The sequence below is a fragment of the Cyclopterus lumpus genome, chromosome 11, assembly GCF_009769545.1.
Source record: "Cyclopterus lumpus isolate fCycLum1 chromosome 11, fCycLum1.pri, whole genome shotgun sequence".
NCBI lineage: Eukaryota > Metazoa > Chordata > Actinopteri > Perciformes > Cyclopteridae > Cyclopterus > Cyclopterus lumpus.
The window spans coordinates 11,106,675-11,126,196 of NC_046976.1; the positions used below are offsets into that span (position 1 = coordinate 11,106,675).

Consider the following 19,522-nt stretch of genomic DNA (forward strand, 5'->3'; position numbering starts at 1 on the left):
CTAAAACATCAACTTTAATGTCAAAGTCGCCTTATTCAACAATGATTTAGCAATGTAGCCTGGTGTGGTGTTTTTCTTTGTTATTATGATGGCTCTCAATTATTGTAAAAGCTAATTTCATGTTGTAATGTCCAGTATGATAGTTTAACGCCATTTGTCCTATTTCACGGAAGAATAATTCTTCTTAACTAAAATGAAGTGGGTGGTAGTCCACATTTCTACTAGGTAGCCCATATCGGAATCGTTTCTAATATCTATCAAACATCCGTTTTCTACAGTCTACGCGCGCGCGTTCCTCTGGGTGGACTTCATTGCGCGCTTGAAGTCCCTTCCCGAAGCCTTCCGGACGAGGCGCGCGCGCACTTCTTTTCACTTGCTCCACGAAGGAGCTCGCGGCTTTTTCTCCGTGCGAGCCACTGGACACAGCTGACGCGCTCCTCGGGACACAAGGATACCCGGGACAACGACGCCGGTATGTCTTTTGTTTGTTTATGTAATATCTGAAAACGTGATACACGTCAAATGTAAGTAGGCTAATATTAAAGAACGAGGGGTTGGTTGTGTTTGAAGAACTGCCGTTGCTTTGATGAAACACTGCGTATGAAATGCTTTTTGCTTTGAACCTTTCAGCTTTGTTTTATATGAGTGGAGGAAAGTCACCTCTGACAGAGTGAGAGACTCAACTCTAAATTGAACCCAGGTAGGTAAAAGGAAACAAACCTGATGAACATCTATAGCCCAGACCCCTCTATACCTTTTTGTTAAATGAATATAGTCTGAACCCGGTTGGGTGGTTTCAGTGTTTCTGAAAATTGGGTAACTTTGGAGTTGATAAAAGGAAGTTTAGAGGCTTTGAAAAGTAAATGAAGTCAGCGACCACTAGTTCCACTCTTGCTGGAAGGATACCGCAAATATTTAGAAATCAAGCAGCCTACATTGCAATAATGAAAAAGTGGAATTTACCAGAGGTTAGTCACAAGTGGGACATCTTGCTATCAAAAACCTTCATGGTTGTAGTGAAGGTTGTACATGTATTGTTAAATTGAAAAGCTCCCAGTACCAACCAGTAACTTATAGGATCTGGATGTGTGGCTGACTGCATCTTGTTGGATCAACTGGAGGTTTTTGTCAGTGTTCTACACAAACTTTTTGAGAGATGAATTCTGAAAGTAATTTAGGCTGAAAATCTTTTTGTCTGTCAGTTTATGTCAAGTTTGCTCCAGAGGCTGAATATTCCTTTAGTAAACGTGATTTATTTGGCAACACATCTACAGGAAACCACCTTGAGGAAAAGGCAGGGCTGTATGTTTCCTGAACATGTCCATCTCGCTGACGGGTTTCTGTGGCTTTAGCTGTAGCTGTTTATTTCTTCATCATGACGGGCAGCAAGGAGGATCACATTAATCAACATTAAGCTTTGTTTTACCACTGATTTCATGGCGGCGTGTGTGCTGTGTAAAGTTGTGGAATTTTGAGGGTTGGAAGGGGGAAAGAAGCGAAGGCCGTCCAAGGCCGAACTTCATCACTTCCTGTTTCTTTACGAGGTCAGTTCCTGTCTTTAGTCTCGGGGACAGGCAGGAAGAAGGGAGGCGTGGATATGTTGTTTAGTTGGTGGGGTTAAGAAATGGACGTCAACATCATCACAGCTTTACCACCAAGCAGCTGAGGGCTGTTACGGTGAAGCGCTTGTCCAAGGTGAGCCTTACAGACTGATGTTAGACATCTGGATGGAGGCTGCCAGCTGTATCTCTCATTTTGAACTGGGGCTTTGCTTTTGTCAGCCACCCCTTCTTGTTGAACCCATAGGAGCAGGCCCAAAGCCTCTTGAAAAACAGGATTAGACTGTTGAATTTAAATAATTTAATTCATGTACGCCTTCTAACAAGCAACCTCGGCCACCTGTATCTGGAGGATACGATGACTTCATGTGAAAACAGGACGTTCCGATGACCGGGACACCTTACTTTTCCATTGCCCCACCTCCAGTTGGTCTCCAGTTCCTCTCTGAGTGTGTGTGTTTATGCTCTTTTTGAATGTGAGCTATGCGTGTGAGGGTTCAGTGACAGCTTGCTTCCCATTGTCCTATCATTCCTGCTCCACTCACCCTCTGCATCCTGGAGGGCTTCCTGCTAGTGAGGGGCGATTCAGAGAGAAAAGAGAAAGGTAAGAAAAGAGCTGGTGAAACGAGAAAAGAGGAGGATTGGAGAAAGTCTGGAAAGATCTTGGAGAAAAAATGTACAGAAACTCGACAGATCTGAACAATTGTGTGTGTTTCTCTGTGTTCCCGCAGTGAATTCCCTGCTGGGAGCAGCTTATCTGCAATCCACTGGGCAGGAAAGGGCGTGTCATTTGGATCTGGATGTTTGCGAGTGTGATGATGAAGGTTGACGTTATTGTGATTTTATAAGAGGGCACTGAAAGCGTGCGAATGCTTTGCTTATATTGTTAACAAATATACTGAAATAAACCATTGAGCAGTTGTTGAAAATAACTAAGTATATTTACTCAAGGGCTGTATGTACATTTTTAAGGTTTATGTTACCTTATAATTTCAGAGGGAGATATTTTACTTGTTATACCATTAGGTTTATTCCACAAACATGGGTATGTGTTGCTTGCTTTTCAGATTAATATTTTAAAAACAAACATGATGGATTGTCCTACAAGCTCCACCTTGCATCAATTAGAATGGTCCAACAATGTAATAATATGACACTGAAGGGGCATTTCACATACTCAGTGCTTTTACTTTGGGTACTTTAGTGCACTTCACTGATAATGCTTCTATATTTGTACTTTTGTAATGGAGTGAAGTTCTGATACTTTTACTTAAGCAATTAACCAGAATGCATTTTTTCATTCCTGCTGTTCTGTGATTATCTTTTCTCAAAGGGTCAGTTCTCCTAATAAATACATAAAAAACTTGCAGCTATGCAGATAGTTTTGGTTTAATTTGCCAAAGTTTCGAGATATCCATCTCCAAGATCTCTGCCTCCAACCCGATATTTAACATAATTTGTGTTGCTCGCAGCATTGAGAGATAACAATAAATATTCAGCTTCAACAGTGACAACTCCGTTTGCCCGTTAGATGATCCACTGATTTTACAGAGGAAAGTTCTTTATAAGGTCAATTGAACTGTTTTGGTGTTGGAAGTCCGCAAATTCCAGAATTGAATTCACCTTCATTGTTTTGGGTGGAGGCGGAAATGTCAAAACCTGTATGGTGAAAATAATTCAATTATTTGCTTGTCTTCAGGCCGTTAGCGATGGGCAAGATTTTTTTTTATAGCAACCCTGGAAAAACGTTCAATAACACAAACATCGGAGCTTATTATCTAATGAAGATGGACGTTTTAATCCATGCTGTCGTTGCAGAGAGACTTGTAGTCACAAACCAATAGCTCACTACTCCCCACCAGAGAAAGCTGCTTGTATTCTAATTATTTCTTCCTGCCAGTTGCTCTGAAAATCTGCTGTGAGCGTCAGCAGTCAGTGAAGTGAAGATTTGAAACAGCTAATGGAGGAAATACGGTTATCTCCGTAAGATGAATATGATTGAAAGCTGTTTGTTTCTGGGCTCTACTTGTGGCAAGATGCATTAATGACAGTTACATGATGGAGAAATATTGGCCGTGCCATGTTATTTTTACACCATATGCAACTACAAAAGGCTAAACATATTTTGTGTAAGGTGACTGAAGAGTCAGCTTGATTATTCATTTTTTTATGTACACAACGATATCAATACAGCTCTCATTAGCTTTAATTTAAAATTACATATTTTAAACTCTTTCAAAACCATGGTGCACATGGTGTTTGTTCGCCTCGCATTCTGTATCTCATTTTTTAAATTTTGCTTGAAGAAGCAAAGAGAAACTCACTGTTCTTAATTTACTCTGATGTAATTCTCAGTACGTATGCAGACTTGTTTTATACACACACCTAAAAAGTAGCAACTAGTGTGCCAATTTGAATGTGCAACCCAAATGTTGCACACACACTTTGCTCTACATACCTTTTGGATTTGTGGCTGATTGAAAGAGAAAAATAGGAAACAGATACATACATGTTGGCTTGTGTTTCATTTCACACCTTGGCAGGTTATATGGGGCGACTGTGGCTCAGTGGTGAGCAGGGTCGTCCTTCAATCATAGGATCGGCGGTTCACCCCAAAATTGCTCCCGTAGCTGTGCCTACGGTGTATGAATGTTAGCTACTCCTGCAGGTGGAACTTTAGCCCCTCCCATCAGTGTATGCATGTGTGTGAATGGGTGAATTATGTCATGTAGTGTTAAAGCGCTTTGAGCGGTCAGAAGATTAGAAAAGTACAGGTCCATATGTGAGTGCACAAGTGTTTGGCTTTCTGTGCATGCTTGATTGTTGAAGTCTTTGTGACTTTAGTGTTTGTTTCCTCTATTTATAAAAAACCTCTGGTCAACTGAATTATCAGGTGTTAGAGCAGCTTCTGTTTGCAGAGAGGAAGACAGAAATTTGATCAACAGGAACCCAACGGAGAACAATGACTGTATGGCCGTCAGGCAAACAGTCCTGTGTGTGTGTGTGTGTGTGTGTTGTGTGTTGTGTGTGAGACTACACATTATTGTGCTGTTGATCCTGTCTTTGGTCATCTGCCAATCTTAGAAAAGCAGCAAAAGAAGAGAGGAGAGAAAGGGCAGAGGGGAGATAAAGATGAGGGAGGAGGCCTCTTCTCTCTCACTCCTCTTTTCTAATGTTCATCATAGAGAAAGTCAGCAGCATTGGTCCAGTGGAAGGCTGGATAGAGAGAGTATGAATGATTATTGTTGGAGGGGTGTGTGTGTGTGTGTGTGTGTGTGTGTGTGTGTGTCAGTGGACTCTGTCCTCAGTTTCCAGGAAAAGGGGGGAGTGATCAGAAGGGTGGACAGGAAACTCCAACAGGGCTAACTTCCTGTAGCTCTCCTGATGGCCGATCTGATACAGTGAATGAATGTGTATGTGAGGGAGTGTGTGTGTGCATATTTTGCTCTCCTGGATACAGCCCATAATAACCACTGTTGCTTTAAAGATTGAGAGGAATTTTGTGGGAATTTGTGGTGTGGACGAGACATACCTGACGGTGTTCACTGGGAGCTTTGATGTGTTTTCATAATGAAAGTGAATTACTTTTGTTTTTTTCATTGCTCCCTGCCATAACCTGTATTGATCTTCCTGTGTGTGGCTTCGCTCACATTCCTCAGTAGGTGGGGATGTTTGAATCCTAAGGCTGCTCTAATAATAAATATTAAATATTAAAAACTACAGTGTCCAAAATGACCATAAAGTTCAATCTAGGGCTGTAAATTAAGAGTATTTTCATTATTGGTTATTTTCATTAAGCTGCCAATCAATTGAAATATCTATATAAAATGTTCACGATCACATACGACAAAGAAAAACACCAAAAACCTTACAATTACGATTCTGTAATATTAAACAAAAAATGTATAATAATAATATAATATTTAGTTACAGTTGGTCTTGCTTTTCTCCCCATACCAGTGATCATGCTAAGCTAACTGGTTGCTGGCCGTAGCTTCTCATGAGACGAGAGTGGTATCAATCTTCTCATCCAACTCACTGATAGAAAGCAAATAAGTGAATTTCCCGAAATGTTTGACGTTTTTCCTTCAGCTGTGAGCCGAGTAAACTGTCGACTGGTGCTCTGAGGAATGTCCGTTAGAAAGGCGCTTCGCATATTTGATTTCCTGAAGAAACACTGCTGAAAGAAAATACACTCCTGTTGATCAGGAAAGCCAGTGTTCTCTACCATTACAATGTTTTACAGTTGTCTCTGTATGTAATTTCCTCTTCAAAACTGGAAGTCAGGATTGCGTATAGATGTGCACATCTACTCTTTGTGAAACACATTTCACTTTGTGTCAGTTAGCTGTGTCTAATGATGACATTTACAGGTCCATGTTTACCACAAACGCCACCACACACACATACATGCACATTCGCACACAAACACACACAGCTGCTGTCCAGATAATGACTGAGTACCCTTCTCGAAACTGCAAAGCAAAAAGGGAAGTGGCTAACCTCACATCTCTCTCTGTCTCCTTTTTTTCTCAAACTTCTCTGTATCCTCGTGTCTCCCTTCATGCATCTCTTTATTCACGCTTTAACGCTCTTGAGCCTTACCTTCACATTCTCTAAAACCTTTCCCCTCTCCGGTTCTCTGCCACTCATCCTCTCTTGGCCTGCTCTCTCATTCCGCCACTTGTCACTCCCCCCTCCCCCCTTTTTTCAGTTGCGATGGTGATTGACAGATGATCTGACAGAGGAAGACATCAGGTGAGAAAAAGTTAACTTCTCCTTCTCCCCTTACTGTAGCTCCAACCCCACTTCCCCATTTATAAGTTTGTAACTTCTCTCTGGACAGTCTTCTTAGGTTTAGTGACCCCCTGCATGCTGTTTATGTGAGCTGCTTTCACTTTCTACAAGCTTGTGTTTGAAGTCCAAACGCTTAAATGTACTTATTTATTATGTTGAATCTTGTCATAATCCACACGTTTTATTTCATTTTGTACATAAGCAGTGATAATATATTTAATTAAGTTGGTGAGAAATTATTTAGTTTAGGGTCAATCCACTAGTTGCACACATGAAGTCCAGTACTGCTCAGCCTGTGAAGGCACTTATGTAATTACTACAAAATAATATATATACAAATAACCCTGATGATGTCATAGTGATGGCAGGGTTATCGCAGCTTGGACTTGAGAATTTAAACTACTGTGACAAACTGGAGGTATGGAGTTTGAAAAGTGCTCTCAGGAAAGATCAAGTTGCATCGTGGGAAATCTAGGATCTGGTGGTTTTGGGGCATACCCATACTAGGCACAAAAAGTCAGGATAGCTTGGCCTCTGCTTCAATTTTGACAATTGTTTTTTATGGAAGTGAAATACTAAATCACTAGAGTATTAAACAGGTTAATTTGGCATTTATATATCCTATATTTATTCAAAACCTTGTTTTGTTATCTCTGTAAACAAAGATTATTATATTGTACTTGTACCAGGTAAAAACTGCTTTCATAAACTGCATACAACTTCAATCACTAAAGCATCAACCAAATTGACATTTACATATTTAAAAAGTTATGGCATGTTTCTTTAACTCCGCTTGCTTTCACAGACGTCGTCTCCGTGCTGGTTATCATGGGGTGTGCCTGTTGCAAGCAGAAGAAGTCCGGCAAAGCAGCAGCGGCAACATCAGCAGCAGTAGACATTACAGATCTGTCTCCTAGCAACGCAGATGGAGGGTTGGCCGCTGCCTTGACTCAGGGCCGTTACTGTCCCGACCCCACTCAGACCATCCCAGACTTCAACCAGGGCTTCTCATCCAGCACCATCTTCTCCAACACCAACACACACCAGAGGCCTGGAGTCATAACAAGTAGGAGTGTGTGTGTGTGTGCCCCAATTAAAATAGTATATTAGAATATTAGCTTCTAGAAGGTGAAAATCAATCTACCTAATAACATATTATATAATAATAATAATAATAGAGCAAAGTAAACCCAGCACTTCTTCAGTGATGTTTGTTTCTATCCTAAAATGATCTTTTGCAATATAAAAATAAGCAAATTCTTTATTGTGAGTGTCGTGATCATGTTTCTCTACCAAAACGTTATATAAACATGGTAAACGTGTGGTGTGTTTGTACAAAGTTATCCTTCTTGAGTCCTTCTCTGCCTCAACACATTTAGAGAGGTTAGAGTGGAGAGGTTTAAGTCTGTCTTAAAATAATGCTCACATGTACATCGAAAGAGTTATTATTCTACAATAACAAAATCAATAAAGAGTTATTATTCTACAATAACAAAATCAATACTACTTGTTTTGTGCCAAAATGCATTTTAAATTCAGGAAGTCAATGTGATGCTTCAGTCATCTCATTTAGACAAATCAAGTAGTTAACTGTCAAAGTTACAGTCTGTTTCATTATTAAGATGCAGTTAAGAGACGGTAATATAAAGAGGAAAGTTGGCACGACAAAGACTAACTTTGGAAGATGGACATTTAATTTGTAACTCAGACTCCTGCAGGCTCATAATAGCTTCTTCCTAACTATAAAAGGCATCTTTGCAAAGAAAGAGGACTTAGATGTTGTCCATTAGCTTTACATTCTCATCATGATATCACGACATCTCTTCACAGACAGTTTCTGTTTTTAGTTCGGTGGTAGAAACTAGTGTGTATAACTGGAAACTGTTAACTCCTCTGTCCCTCTTGTGTGTGTGTGTGTGTGTGTGTGTGTGTGTGTGTGTGTGTGTGTGTGTGTGTGTGTGTGTGTGCGCGCCTACGTCTGTGTGTGTGTGTGTGTGTGTTTGTGCGAACACGTATGCAGGTGGTGGAGTCACCCTCTTTATAGCTTTGTATGAGTACGAAGCTCGCACCGAAGATGACCTCACTTTTCAGAAAGGAGAGAAGTTCCAGATCATCAACAACACGTGAGCACAAACACAACTGTATTTTAGTAACATCTGTTTTACAGATGTTGCTAATTTGATGGAAAACACCCCTGATTGTAATAACGTTTTGTCATAAGGTATTGTCATACAAACATTTGAGAAAATGCATCAAGAAATGAATAATTCTGTGTTAAATGTCTTAAATCCCAAAAGGTAATGTTTTGTGCACACATTACATCACATGCCACATGACCTGTCAGAAGTGTCAGCTGCTGCTGGCGATATTGACAAGCTAATTATAATTTTTTGCCACTGTCATTGTTACTTTTAATTTCAACATTTAAAAAAGTATCATGACCCTCCATCCTGTGCCATACCAAACTGTGAGCTGACTCTCTTTGTACCGTATCCCTGATTTTGTCACTAAACTGACTTTTAGTGTGTCTTTTTTTGCAGAGAGGGTGACTGGTGGGAGGCTCGCTCTTTGGACACAGGCCACTCAGGTTACATCCCCTCCAACTACGTAGCTCCTGTCGACTCTATACAGGCCGAAGAGTGAGCACACACACACACACACACACACACACACACATGCGCACACGCGCAGGTCTGCTGCAATATACGTACAGTTTACGTTGAAAGATCAATGATTGACATGTATTCTGAGGGCAGAGATCAAAGGATGCTTGGTGTTGCTGCGGTGACCTGTGTGTTGTTGTCATGGTGACAGGTGGTATTTTGGGAAGATGGGGAGGAAGGATGCGGAGAGACAGTTGCTGGGTAATGGCAACCAGAGAGGAACTTTCCTCATACGAGAGAGCGAGACTACCAAAGGTAAAGATGCCACGCACGCACGCACGCACGCACGCACGCACGCACGCACACGCACACACACACACACACACACACACACACACACACACACACACACACACTCTTCATAGAGATTTTCTGCTCTGAATATATGAACACTTTTCATTTCTTTCTCTTTCTATCAGGTGCTTACTCTCTGTCGATCCGTGACTGGGACGATAACAAGGGAGACCACGTCAAACATTATAAGATCCGCAAACTAGACAATGGTGGCTACTACATCACCACGAGATCACAGTTCGACACAGTGCAGCAGCTGGTAGAGCACTACACAGGTAACATACATAAACACACACACACACATGGACACAAATTCATCCTCTTTATTTTGATTCTACTTCGAAGGGAAAATTATGTTTGTGTTGCCATTTTCTGATGGACTTTCATGCTTCAAGCTGCTGCTTCTATGAACTTCATTTGTTTCAACTCGTTGCTCAATCCTTCTGCCCAGCTGCATGACAGACTTTAATTATGTTACTCTACTTGATGCATACTGTAATTACACTATTACCAGTAGGGAGAAGTAAATACTTTTACTGTACATAACTTAACCTCAATTTTGAGGTATTTTCCATTTCCATTTAATGCTACTTTCTGCTTCACTACATTTCAGAAGGAGAATTGTACTTTTTACTCCGCTACATTTAATTGCCAAATTCAGATTTTACATTGAAAGAGTATGATCAGCTTATAAAATATGATACATTGCTATCAAACTCAATAGTAGACCAATTATCTATAAAGAGTTCTACCTCGACCAACAACACATTACAATTACAGTACATGTCAATACATCAGAAACAATAACATACTGATCCAAAATTATTCTTATGTTAAAGTACACATTAGAAAAACTACCACAAGTATCATAAGTAAAAGTGCTCTCAGTTATGTATTATTATACATATTACATAACTGAAAGAACTACTTTTGGTAGATTTTTCTAATTTGTACTTTAACATAAGAATCATTTTGGATGCAGAACTTTTACTTGTAATGGACATACATTTTCAATTTTAGTTTAGTAAAGGATTTGAATACTTTTCCCACTAAGTTTTTAAGTTAGATTCAGAGCTGTTCAACAACAAGCAGCGTTCACACCCTTCACTTCCTCTACTCTCTGTCCGTGTAGATCTGCCCCCTAGTGGCAAGGAGTTGCTACAGCAAGAATTATTCACTTGACACAATCATCAAAAGCAATAGAGATTTGTCCAGATGTATTTGTTTTACTTATGATCTGTATTGTCCCCGTATGTATTTTTTGTATCTGTACATGATGCTGCTCTGAATGTGTGTTTGCGTCTGTTTTGCTGAGTTTTCCTTGCGCCTTTGTACTTTAGTATTTGGTTAACTTGTCAGTTGCATAAGCGCATAAGCAACCTGTCTTGTTCTTTTTTTTATCTCTGCATTTGCTGCTTTTCCCCTCCGTTTTCTTTCCCTTTGTTTCCTTTTTCCTTTGCCTGCTTGTTTGTCTCTCCTCTCTCTCTCTCTCAGAGAGAGCGGCGGGACTGTGCTGCCGTTTGATTGGCAGCTGCAAGCGGGGCATACCTAAGCTGGCCGATTTATCAGTGAAGACCAAGGATATGTGGGAGATTCCCCGCGAATCCCTCCAGTTGATTAAAAAACTGGGCAATGGCCAGTTTGGAGAAGTCTGGATGGGTAGGAATGGTGGGACTGTGTTGCAGTGGGGGAAGGTGACAGCGGGAGCACACCTGGATAAAATAAAGTATTAAAAAGATGAGCAGGTACATATAATACATTTAAGTCTCAGTTGTGTACAGATGACAAGAACTTCAGTAACACTTCTGGTGTGAAAACACCTGCACTCTCACAAACATACATTGTGAAGCCCTGTATAGCTGTATGTGTTGCTCAGTCTGCAACACAAACACTTATAGATTGGAGCACACAAACTCCAAAGATACACACACAGTTTAAATATGTAGTCTGGACACATTTTTTTAATGGTGTGTATTGAGTCTTAAAACTGCAGCAGTGAAACAAACAAATACATCCCTGTGTGTGATAACAACTGGAGAGGCAGCAGTTAATGCATAGAAATGGCTTTGTTTTACAACCAGGTGTGCACAATTGTTCCCCTCTCCCCTGTTGTTGCATGTGCATGTGTCATCATCTCACCTCACCTATTTGTCACCCCCCCCATCTCCTTTTCCATTTTTCCCACCATCACATCACCCTTTTCTCCCATTCTTCAATACACTTCCACTCTTTCCTTTCTCTACATCTCAACCCTCCTTGACTCCCACTTCCTCCCCATAATAGGCACTAATGATGGGCTGTGTTATTACCTGACTATGCCCTGTCCCAACTCAACCCCACTCACCATGGGCCTTGGGCGGGACGCCTGGGAGGTGCTAAGGGAAACTCTGTCCCTGCAAAGGAAGCTGGGACAGGGCTGCTTCGGGGACGTTTGGATGGGTGAGACTGACACCACCAACCTCTGACGCCCTCTGCAGGCTCAGAGAGAGAACTGTTTGTCCGTAGTGTCCGTTAATGTCCTGTATTGTTAGTCATGCTTAATGTCATTTATTTCTGTTTATGTTAGTGATGTTTTATGTTTTTCCCAGTATCACTTGGTATTCCCATGTGATGTATTTCCAATTACATGTCTTACCAATTTGTTTAGAACATGTCGTACAGATTCTCTGACTAAATGCGAGTGTGTCCGGTTTTCTGAGCCGGGCAAAGTTTCTCCCTGAAGGTGTTGATGTAAGGCCAGAAAAATCTCCCTCCCTCCTAACATCACTCTGTCTCATGTCATGCATGTTCTCCAAAACAGCAATCATGTGCATGCACCAGAAGTATAACCATGTGTGTATTCGTTACAGTCTGTGCATATTGTGTACCATGTTCTTCTAATTTTTACATCTGTATGCATGTACATGTAGCCATCACCATCAGTATGCCAGACAATGTTTGTGTGTGTGTGTCTGCGCCGTATGTCTTTGTGTGTTTCCATGTGCTATGTGTGCATTAATATCTCCTTGTCTCCATGCCAGGCATGTGGAACGGTACCACCAAGGTAGCGGTGAAGACTCTGAAGCCAGGGACCATGTCCCCCGAGGCCTTCCTGGAGGAAGCTCAGATCATGAAGAGACTCCGCCATGACAAGCTGGTGCAGCTCTACGCCGTTGTGTCTGAGGAGCCCATCTACATTATTACCGAGTTCATGAGCCAAGGTATCAGGCTGAGTAAACTGTCATGCCTGTGATGAAGTGTAGATACACAATGAATCCCTCCCGTTGGTTGGAAACCTCACTGACACTGAAAAGTGAGCTCCCCTCCCCCGAGTGTTAGTAGTAAGTGTAGTCGCCGCAGAGAAAATATAGAACATTCTTGGAAATGCCCTATCTTGCATTGAAATTGCAAACATTGGATCTGCCCCTGTCCTAACTTTCAACCATTTTGAGATATAATCACAGACAAACAAACTAATTACATGAAATAAAGAACTAGAAATGTGTCATTTGGAAGAGCAGGGTTCAAGCCACCATGCCTCCCATATTGGGGAAAAAACAAAACTACAAACTCCACGGATTATCTTTCCTCTTTTTACTCTTTCTGAGCTTTGACCTCCATGTGGAGGTGGCCTTGAGGCAGGTAAAATATTAATTTAGTATTCACTAAAAACTAAAAAGAAAGAGAGCAACATTTTGAGTAATTTTGATTCTACAACAAATCTATCTGATTGTGATTGAATTTATTATTTGTACCCGCCATAATACACAGCAGATATGAATTAACTAGAGGATGCAAAAGGTCTGGCCAGTCATGACGCAACAATCTTGGTTTTTCAGGAAGTTTGTTGGACTTCTTAAAAGATGGGGAGGGGCAGAGTCTCAAGCTGCCTCAACTGGTGGACATGGCTGCACAGGTGAGTGACACACATACACACAATGACAGACTTAAAGGAAACTCTTTTACTATCTTTCTGAGCTGTTGTTGTTGTTGTTTCTTTGTTTTTTTCAGATTGCAGCTGGAATGGCATACATCGAGAGGATGAACTACATCCATCGTGACCTGCGAGCCGCTAACATACTTGTTGGAGAAAATCTGGTGTGCAAGATTGCTGACTTTGGCCTGGCCAGGCTCATCGAGGACAACGAGTACACGGCCAGACAAGGTAACAGCATGAGCTATTCAGTGCAACGAGTGTCTGCCTCCGTGCCTATATTTTTATACATAACCTATCCTAATTATATGATTATGCATCTTCACTGTGTTGCCATGGTTTCAGGGGCGAAGTTCCCTATCAAGTGGACGGCTCCTGAAGCTGCATTGTACGGACGCTTTACCATCAAGTCAGATGTCTGGAGCTTTGGCATCCTACTAACTGAACTCATCACGAAGGGACGTGTGCCATACCCAGGTACGGGATGATACCTGCTAGTTCACCCACACATTCCTGATTTTACTGTGTTCTTATACCACAATGATTTCTCGTACAATATGTCACCAAGTATTGCTTATTTGAGACAATTTCTTTAATAAGACTTTTTTTTATCAAATCAATATTTTTCTTTTCGGTTTAAACTTACTATAAATCAATTTGAAGTTCATGTTCCGTTACTCCAGATGTCATATAATAATATATCTTAGTTTATTAATTATCTTTTACAGTAGTGTAATGCCAAAGAAAGCAGCACCACATACAACAAAAGATTTGAGTCTACAAAACATAGACAGACAGACTTAAGATGAATGAGGGTGATAAAGTGTCAGAAAACACATTTAAAAAAAGATAACTTATTACTGGGTTTTTATCCATATCCAATATGTGTGGATTTTTAAAATCAGTTTTATCTGTTTTTCCATCTCTCCTTCTCTGAACCCTCTCACGCATCCACACCCCCCCTCCCTCCACCCTCCCTTTAGGCATGAACAACCGCGAGGTGTTGGAGCAGGTGGAGAGGGGCTACAGGATGCCCTGTGCCCCGGGCTGCCCCGCCTCGCTCCATGAACTGATGGTGCAGTGCTGGAGGCGAGAGGCTGATGAGAGGCACACCTTTGAGTACCTGCAGTCCTTCTTGGAGGATTACTTCACAGCCACAGAGCCGCAGTACCAGCCCGGAGAAAACCTGTGACCACACACGTGTAGGACAGATGTGGAGCAATGAACGGACAAACATAAAGTGAATGACAGACAAACACAAAGGCAGACGTGGATGTATACATGCAGATATACCGATATGCCTTCATTGTATTTGTATTTCTACTGTGCACACACACACACACACACACACACACACACACACACGCACACACACACACACACCACACACACACACACACACACACACACACAGACACACACACACGCACACACACACATGCACACGCACATGCACATTAAGATACATATCATTGCTTTGTTTTATTAAAGACAGTTTCCTCCTTTTGGTTATTGATCACTGCAGTGCAGCTCATTTAGGACAGATCAGTCAACCATGTTGAAGAGTCGGATCTCTGCTGATCAGGCCTTGCAGTAATGTTGCTTTACTCTGTAACCATGACAACAAGGAACTGAAAGAAGATGTAGATGGTTGTGTTGAGGTGGGGGGGAAGTTGAGCTGGTACATGATTTGTTCAGCTGCCATACATTTCCAGGTCTTTTTGATTTCTGTTTCTGAGAAGAGCAGCTTTGAAGGGGAACTGGTTGCCTGAGAAAAATATGTGAAATGATAGAAGGTGCAACAGGTTTCAGACAACATTAAATGATCATTGTGAACTTGATAGATTATGTATGCAGACACTGTAAGATATGACTTACAATCATCTAAAAAGGCTTTTGAACTGATCCATGTCATCACCTAAAGGGGGGAACTGATTACAAACTTGCTCCAACATGTGCCTTTAAGTGGTCAAATAAGGGCTGTTTTAGATTTGAAGTACCGTGCTAGTAAAGTCTGAGACGAGAGATGGTATGCTCTTTGTTTGTCTGATCATTTGAATGACAATTTTGTATGAACTGTCTCTTTTTCTGTTTTAATTTAACTCAGATATATCTGTGCAACACAAAAACTTCTATATTAACATGTATTCAGTTGTCATCCATTGGGAGGACTGGGTGAAATATTACACATCAAGGGGATCAATGTCAGTGGTCTCTGGAAGTAAAATGTTTTAATTCTGTGTTTTTTTTGACAAAAGAGTGTAACCTTTATATGATTTTATGAGATGCCTTGTTATGTTATTGTAATAAAAATCTAATATCTTTTCCTGGTTAAGACATGTCTCTTATTCTATTTATATTTGGATGCTATTTTTCTCACAGGTAATGTCAAAGAGACAACATAGTACATCTGTGTAAACAAATGTGAATTAATAAATTAACCTAAACAGAAATTGCTTTACAGTAGGCCTGACATTTTCCCACTTAATGTGTAGCTTTAACTTTGAGCTATTCTAAAATATCATATAGGATATTCTTAATGTTATTGCGATCCTTGGCACTGGAAACTATTAGCAGAATTCCACCCACTCTTGTCTGTCTCTCGCTCTCTTCACTGACTCCCCCATTCATGCTCGATCTTCAGTAAACTACTTTTCCCACAATTCCACAGGTGTAAAGTGAGGCCAGCTACGGATGCCCGGATGGTTCTGACAGCCAGGCACGTTGGAGAGGCACAACGGAGACTGGGGCGCACGAGAGATAGAGAGCTGGAATTGCAGAGGCAGAGACGCACGGGCGCACGGTCGATTTTCGCCTCCCGCATACTGGGGAGTCCCGTGTCTGTCACCAAAACCGGAGCACAGGGCTCGAGCGCCGTTATGTCAGCACCTTAATTGGGGACAAAACTGTCCCTGCTCACCATTTTTATTTATTTTTTCCCCCTCCTATTGTGTTTTTGCTTTCCCATTTTTGCGGGTGCAGATATTGATGTGAGCCAGAGGAGCGGTTTTTCCATTGAGCCTCACGAGACGGTGGCGCGCGACGACAGGAGGAGACAACGTTTACATTGATGTGGGAGGGCTATCTCCCTCCGACGCGGGGAGCCCAAATGAAGGGGACATGCTGCTCGCCGACGGCTGCAGCCGTCAAGGCAACGGCTCCGTGACCCGGGAGAGGAGACGAAAGCAGCTCCGTCACCGACAGCCGTGCGAGCCTACATCCCCGCCAGCCAGCCCCGCCACCGCAACAGCAGGCAGCGCGAGCCCCCAGACTCTCTCCCTTGGTGAGTGCGCGTGCAGCGTCTTGTGTACACAACACCAAAAATTAGATTACTGTCCGCTCAGCCAGTGGTGCTGCGCACCTCTGGCTACGTTTCCTTTTGAGTTTTTTTACATTAACCTCATCAATGCCGCTCACGGACGGAGCTCTTCATTAGCACTGCTCGTGCCGCTGGGTCATCTGGACTTCACTGTGGGCATGCAGCGTGTATGATGATGCTCCGACACAAACAAAACGCACGCACACATAATGTGGTAAAATGTGCACGCAATGAACCCTGTTAACCCCAATATATTTTTTTTAATTTATTTAATCTAAAATCTTCTTACCTATTACCTTTTTATTATCACTGAATTTACATACAGTGTAGGCAGGGCAGCGGGATACAGTACCTCCCCAGGTAATGGCACACACACACACACACACACACACACACACACACACACACACACACACACACACACACACACACACACACACACACACACACTTGTCTTGTTTATTTGCTGTTTCCCTAGATCTGTGGGTGGACTTTTCTAATACTAAATTTACATGCCAGTGACATACCAGAGGTTTGACTGTGAGTCCAGCTCCTGATGATGGACAGGTGTTTTCTTCACATATAAACAGGAAACCACAAGGTTGGCGTGAGCGTCCGTCCAGTCCCGAGGTTTCCATCCCGGCAGCCCCCTGAGTTGTCAGGGCAGTTAGGCAGGACACAGCACCAGCACATCCTGCAGTGGCAACAGGGCCAATGTGCTGGAGAGACAAGGCGTGCTCATGGTGGTGATTATCAGCGTTCGTCTGTGAGGGGGGTGACAAAGAAAGAAAGAGTGCATGAAGAGAGGAGAGAGAGGATGAGAGAGAAGTCAATGTCGATGTCTGGGCAGTGACAGTTCGTTATTTAAGGGCCCCTCAGAGACGTGCACAGGCTACCCGCAGGTGCCGTTAGTATGCAGAGTGATGCTTGGTCTGTGTGTCTATCTGTCTGTCTCACACTCAGCCAGTCTCACTCTCTCATTTGCTGGTTAAAGAGTGAGTTCTCTTATTGGCTGGCCCACTTGGACATAATGAATAATTTCAGCCCTCTGAATGCTGGAATTCAAAGGAAATGGCCTTACCTTGGCATTCAGCCGCTGTCTGTCAGACTTGTCTTGAGTGCATGGCCCTGTGTGTGTGTGTGTGTGTGTGAGAGAGAGGGAGTGAGAGAAACAGAGAATGTGAACATATAACAGCTTAAGCCTATTGTGCTTCCTACCTGTGTGAGCGGGGCTAGTTGTCATAGCAACGGCCTTGTAGCTCCGTTGATGTTCCTCCTGTCCTCATTGGCAGGGTCAGCGCACCTAACACTCCACAGCTCGTCCCAAAGCTGTGTGTGTGTACTTGTGTGTGTGTGTGTGTAAGTGTGCATGCACTTCCGTGTGTGTGTGCACACTGTGGAAGTACCTTTTGTTTGCGCCTTGCTGCAGTTCGTAGGCATGTGGGTTGATGGCATGACAAGCCTGTGTGTGTGTGTGTTGCAGTGTCACAAAGATACACCCTGCCGATATGACAGCCGACAGCTCAACCAATCACCTGTCTTCTCTCTGTGCCTATCAGCATGTGCGGTTGCTGTAGTCAGATGTCCTCTTGATATGGAGGTCGTCATGGAGATGAAGAAGACATAGTGGACATAATTTACTGTCACTGATGTCCTGGTGTTTCGGGACATTTTCAGTGATGTTCAGGAAGGTGCAACCTGTTGAATGGGGTGTAGTGGTTTAGAGGCAGTTTAAATAGACTAAATCATTTGAGGCTCTTTGTGGTCTTATAAGACCACACAAACCTGCCACCAGACAGAGCTTCAGTAATCTAAATCAGAAAGGATCTCTGACCAGAGACTGAGTCTGTTCAAATGCTGATTCTCCAAAAACAATCTCAGGCTTCTCCTCACAACTACAAATAATCTCATTTGAGGAATGAATTTGGCTTCTAGCTGTGCGCAAGATTTCTCAAATGCAACAAAGAGATTTATTTGGGGTTACAGATGTTTTGTCAAAGTCAGTTGAAGATCATTCTGGCACCCCCCCAACATATATATTACTGCCATTTAAGCAAAGGGAATTTACACCACCGTTGTGATTGAGTCAGGCCATTATTACTCAGAACCTAAAAATGCCTCCCAAAATACACACAAAATTGATTTTAGGTCACAGATTCGCATAAACAATCTATTCATAGTGACAAAAGCTGGTTTACTAGTGCTTAGAGCTATATTCTGATGGCTTAGAGCGATTAGAGGATGGCTTTAAGCATAATATTTAAATGCTATTGATATAAATGTTTCCTCTCTGCTGCTGTTTCCCAATCAGAGATGTTTCCATTGTCTTCTGTTAAAAACATCTTTATATCCTATTAAACCTCTTATTTTATTATTGAGTAATTGGACATTTCAGGAATATTTTACAACTTTTAATATGTACCTCTATGCAACTAGCAACTGGTTTAGAAGAATAAGTCATTACTTTGTCCTTGGAGTGAAGGGTCCTGTCTTTTACGACTCCAATTAATCTAATCGTCACCTGAAGTGAAATAGCTTTCGCCACAGGCAGGTAAACGTGGTTCACCTCCCACACACACACACACACACACACACACACACACACACACACACACACACACACACACACACACACACACACACACACACACACACACACACACACACACACACACACAGGTATAGACACACAGATGCACCCACACACCATTTAGCATTTGTGTAAGCAGTGTTTGTATGCTCCATTCTGTCACCTCCCACACAATACATTCATAAAACGGCTCCTCCGCGTCAAAGCCACTGACTCAATAGAAGAAATCTCCCCTTCTCTTTTCTCTCGCCTCCTTCCCCTTTAACCCCCCACCCCCCCCTTGTGTTTTTTGTCCTCCAGTCAGTCCCTTCTTCTTTTTCCACTTCCATCTCCCTCTCTCCTGCACCTTTCCTATGTGTCCCTCATCATCTACCTCCTCATTCTCCT

General features: G+C 42.2%; 1 protein-coding gene across 5 annotated transcripts; it reads left to right on the forward strand.

The window, feature by feature from the left end:
• Positions 1-294: 294 nt before the first annotated feature.
• yrk (Yes-related kinase) lies at positions 295-15,551 on the forward strand. Of its 5 annotated transcripts, XM_034545948.1 has the most exons (14): positions 296-472; positions 631-700; positions 6,274-6,317; positions 7,162-7,422; positions 8,377-8,479; positions 8,897-8,995; positions 9,171-9,274; positions 9,439-9,588; positions 11,597-11,752; positions 12,334-12,513; positions 13,132-13,208; positions 13,304-13,457; positions 13,572-13,703; positions 14,210-15,551. In XM_034545948.1, exons 4-14 carry the CDS (start codon positions 7,185-7,187, stop codon positions 14,416-14,418), a joined length of 1,602 nt encoding a protein of 533 aa, XP_034401839.1. In that variant the 5' UTR covers positions 296-472; positions 631-700; positions 6,274-6,317; positions 7,162-7,184; the 3' UTR covers positions 14,419-15,551. The 5 variants fall into 5 exon arrangements, with proteins under 5 accessions (XP_034401838.1, XP_034401839.1, XP_034401842.1 ...); XM_034545947.1 differs by lacking the exon at positions 631-700 and having other exon boundaries at positions 295-472; XM_034545951.1 differs by lacking the exons at positions 296-472; positions 631-700 and adding an exon at positions 709-968.
• The last annotated feature ends 3,971 nt before the right edge of the window (positions 15,552-19,522 follow it).

Bases quoted from the DNA above. Each gene is read 5' to 3' on its own strand.
- yrk (XM_034545947.1), top strand. From the start codon at position 7,185: ATGGGGTGTGCCTGTTGCAAGCAGAAGAAGTCCGGCAAAGCAGCAGCG. The intron at 8,480-8,896 runs GTGAGCACAAAC...CTTTTTTTGCAG, and splicing joins TTCCAGATCATCAACAACAC to AGAGGGTGACTGGTGGGAGG. The intron at 12,514-13,131 runs GTATCAGGCTGA...TTGGTTTTTCAG, and splicing joins TACCGAGTTCATGAGCCAAG to GAAGTTTGTTGGACTTCTTA.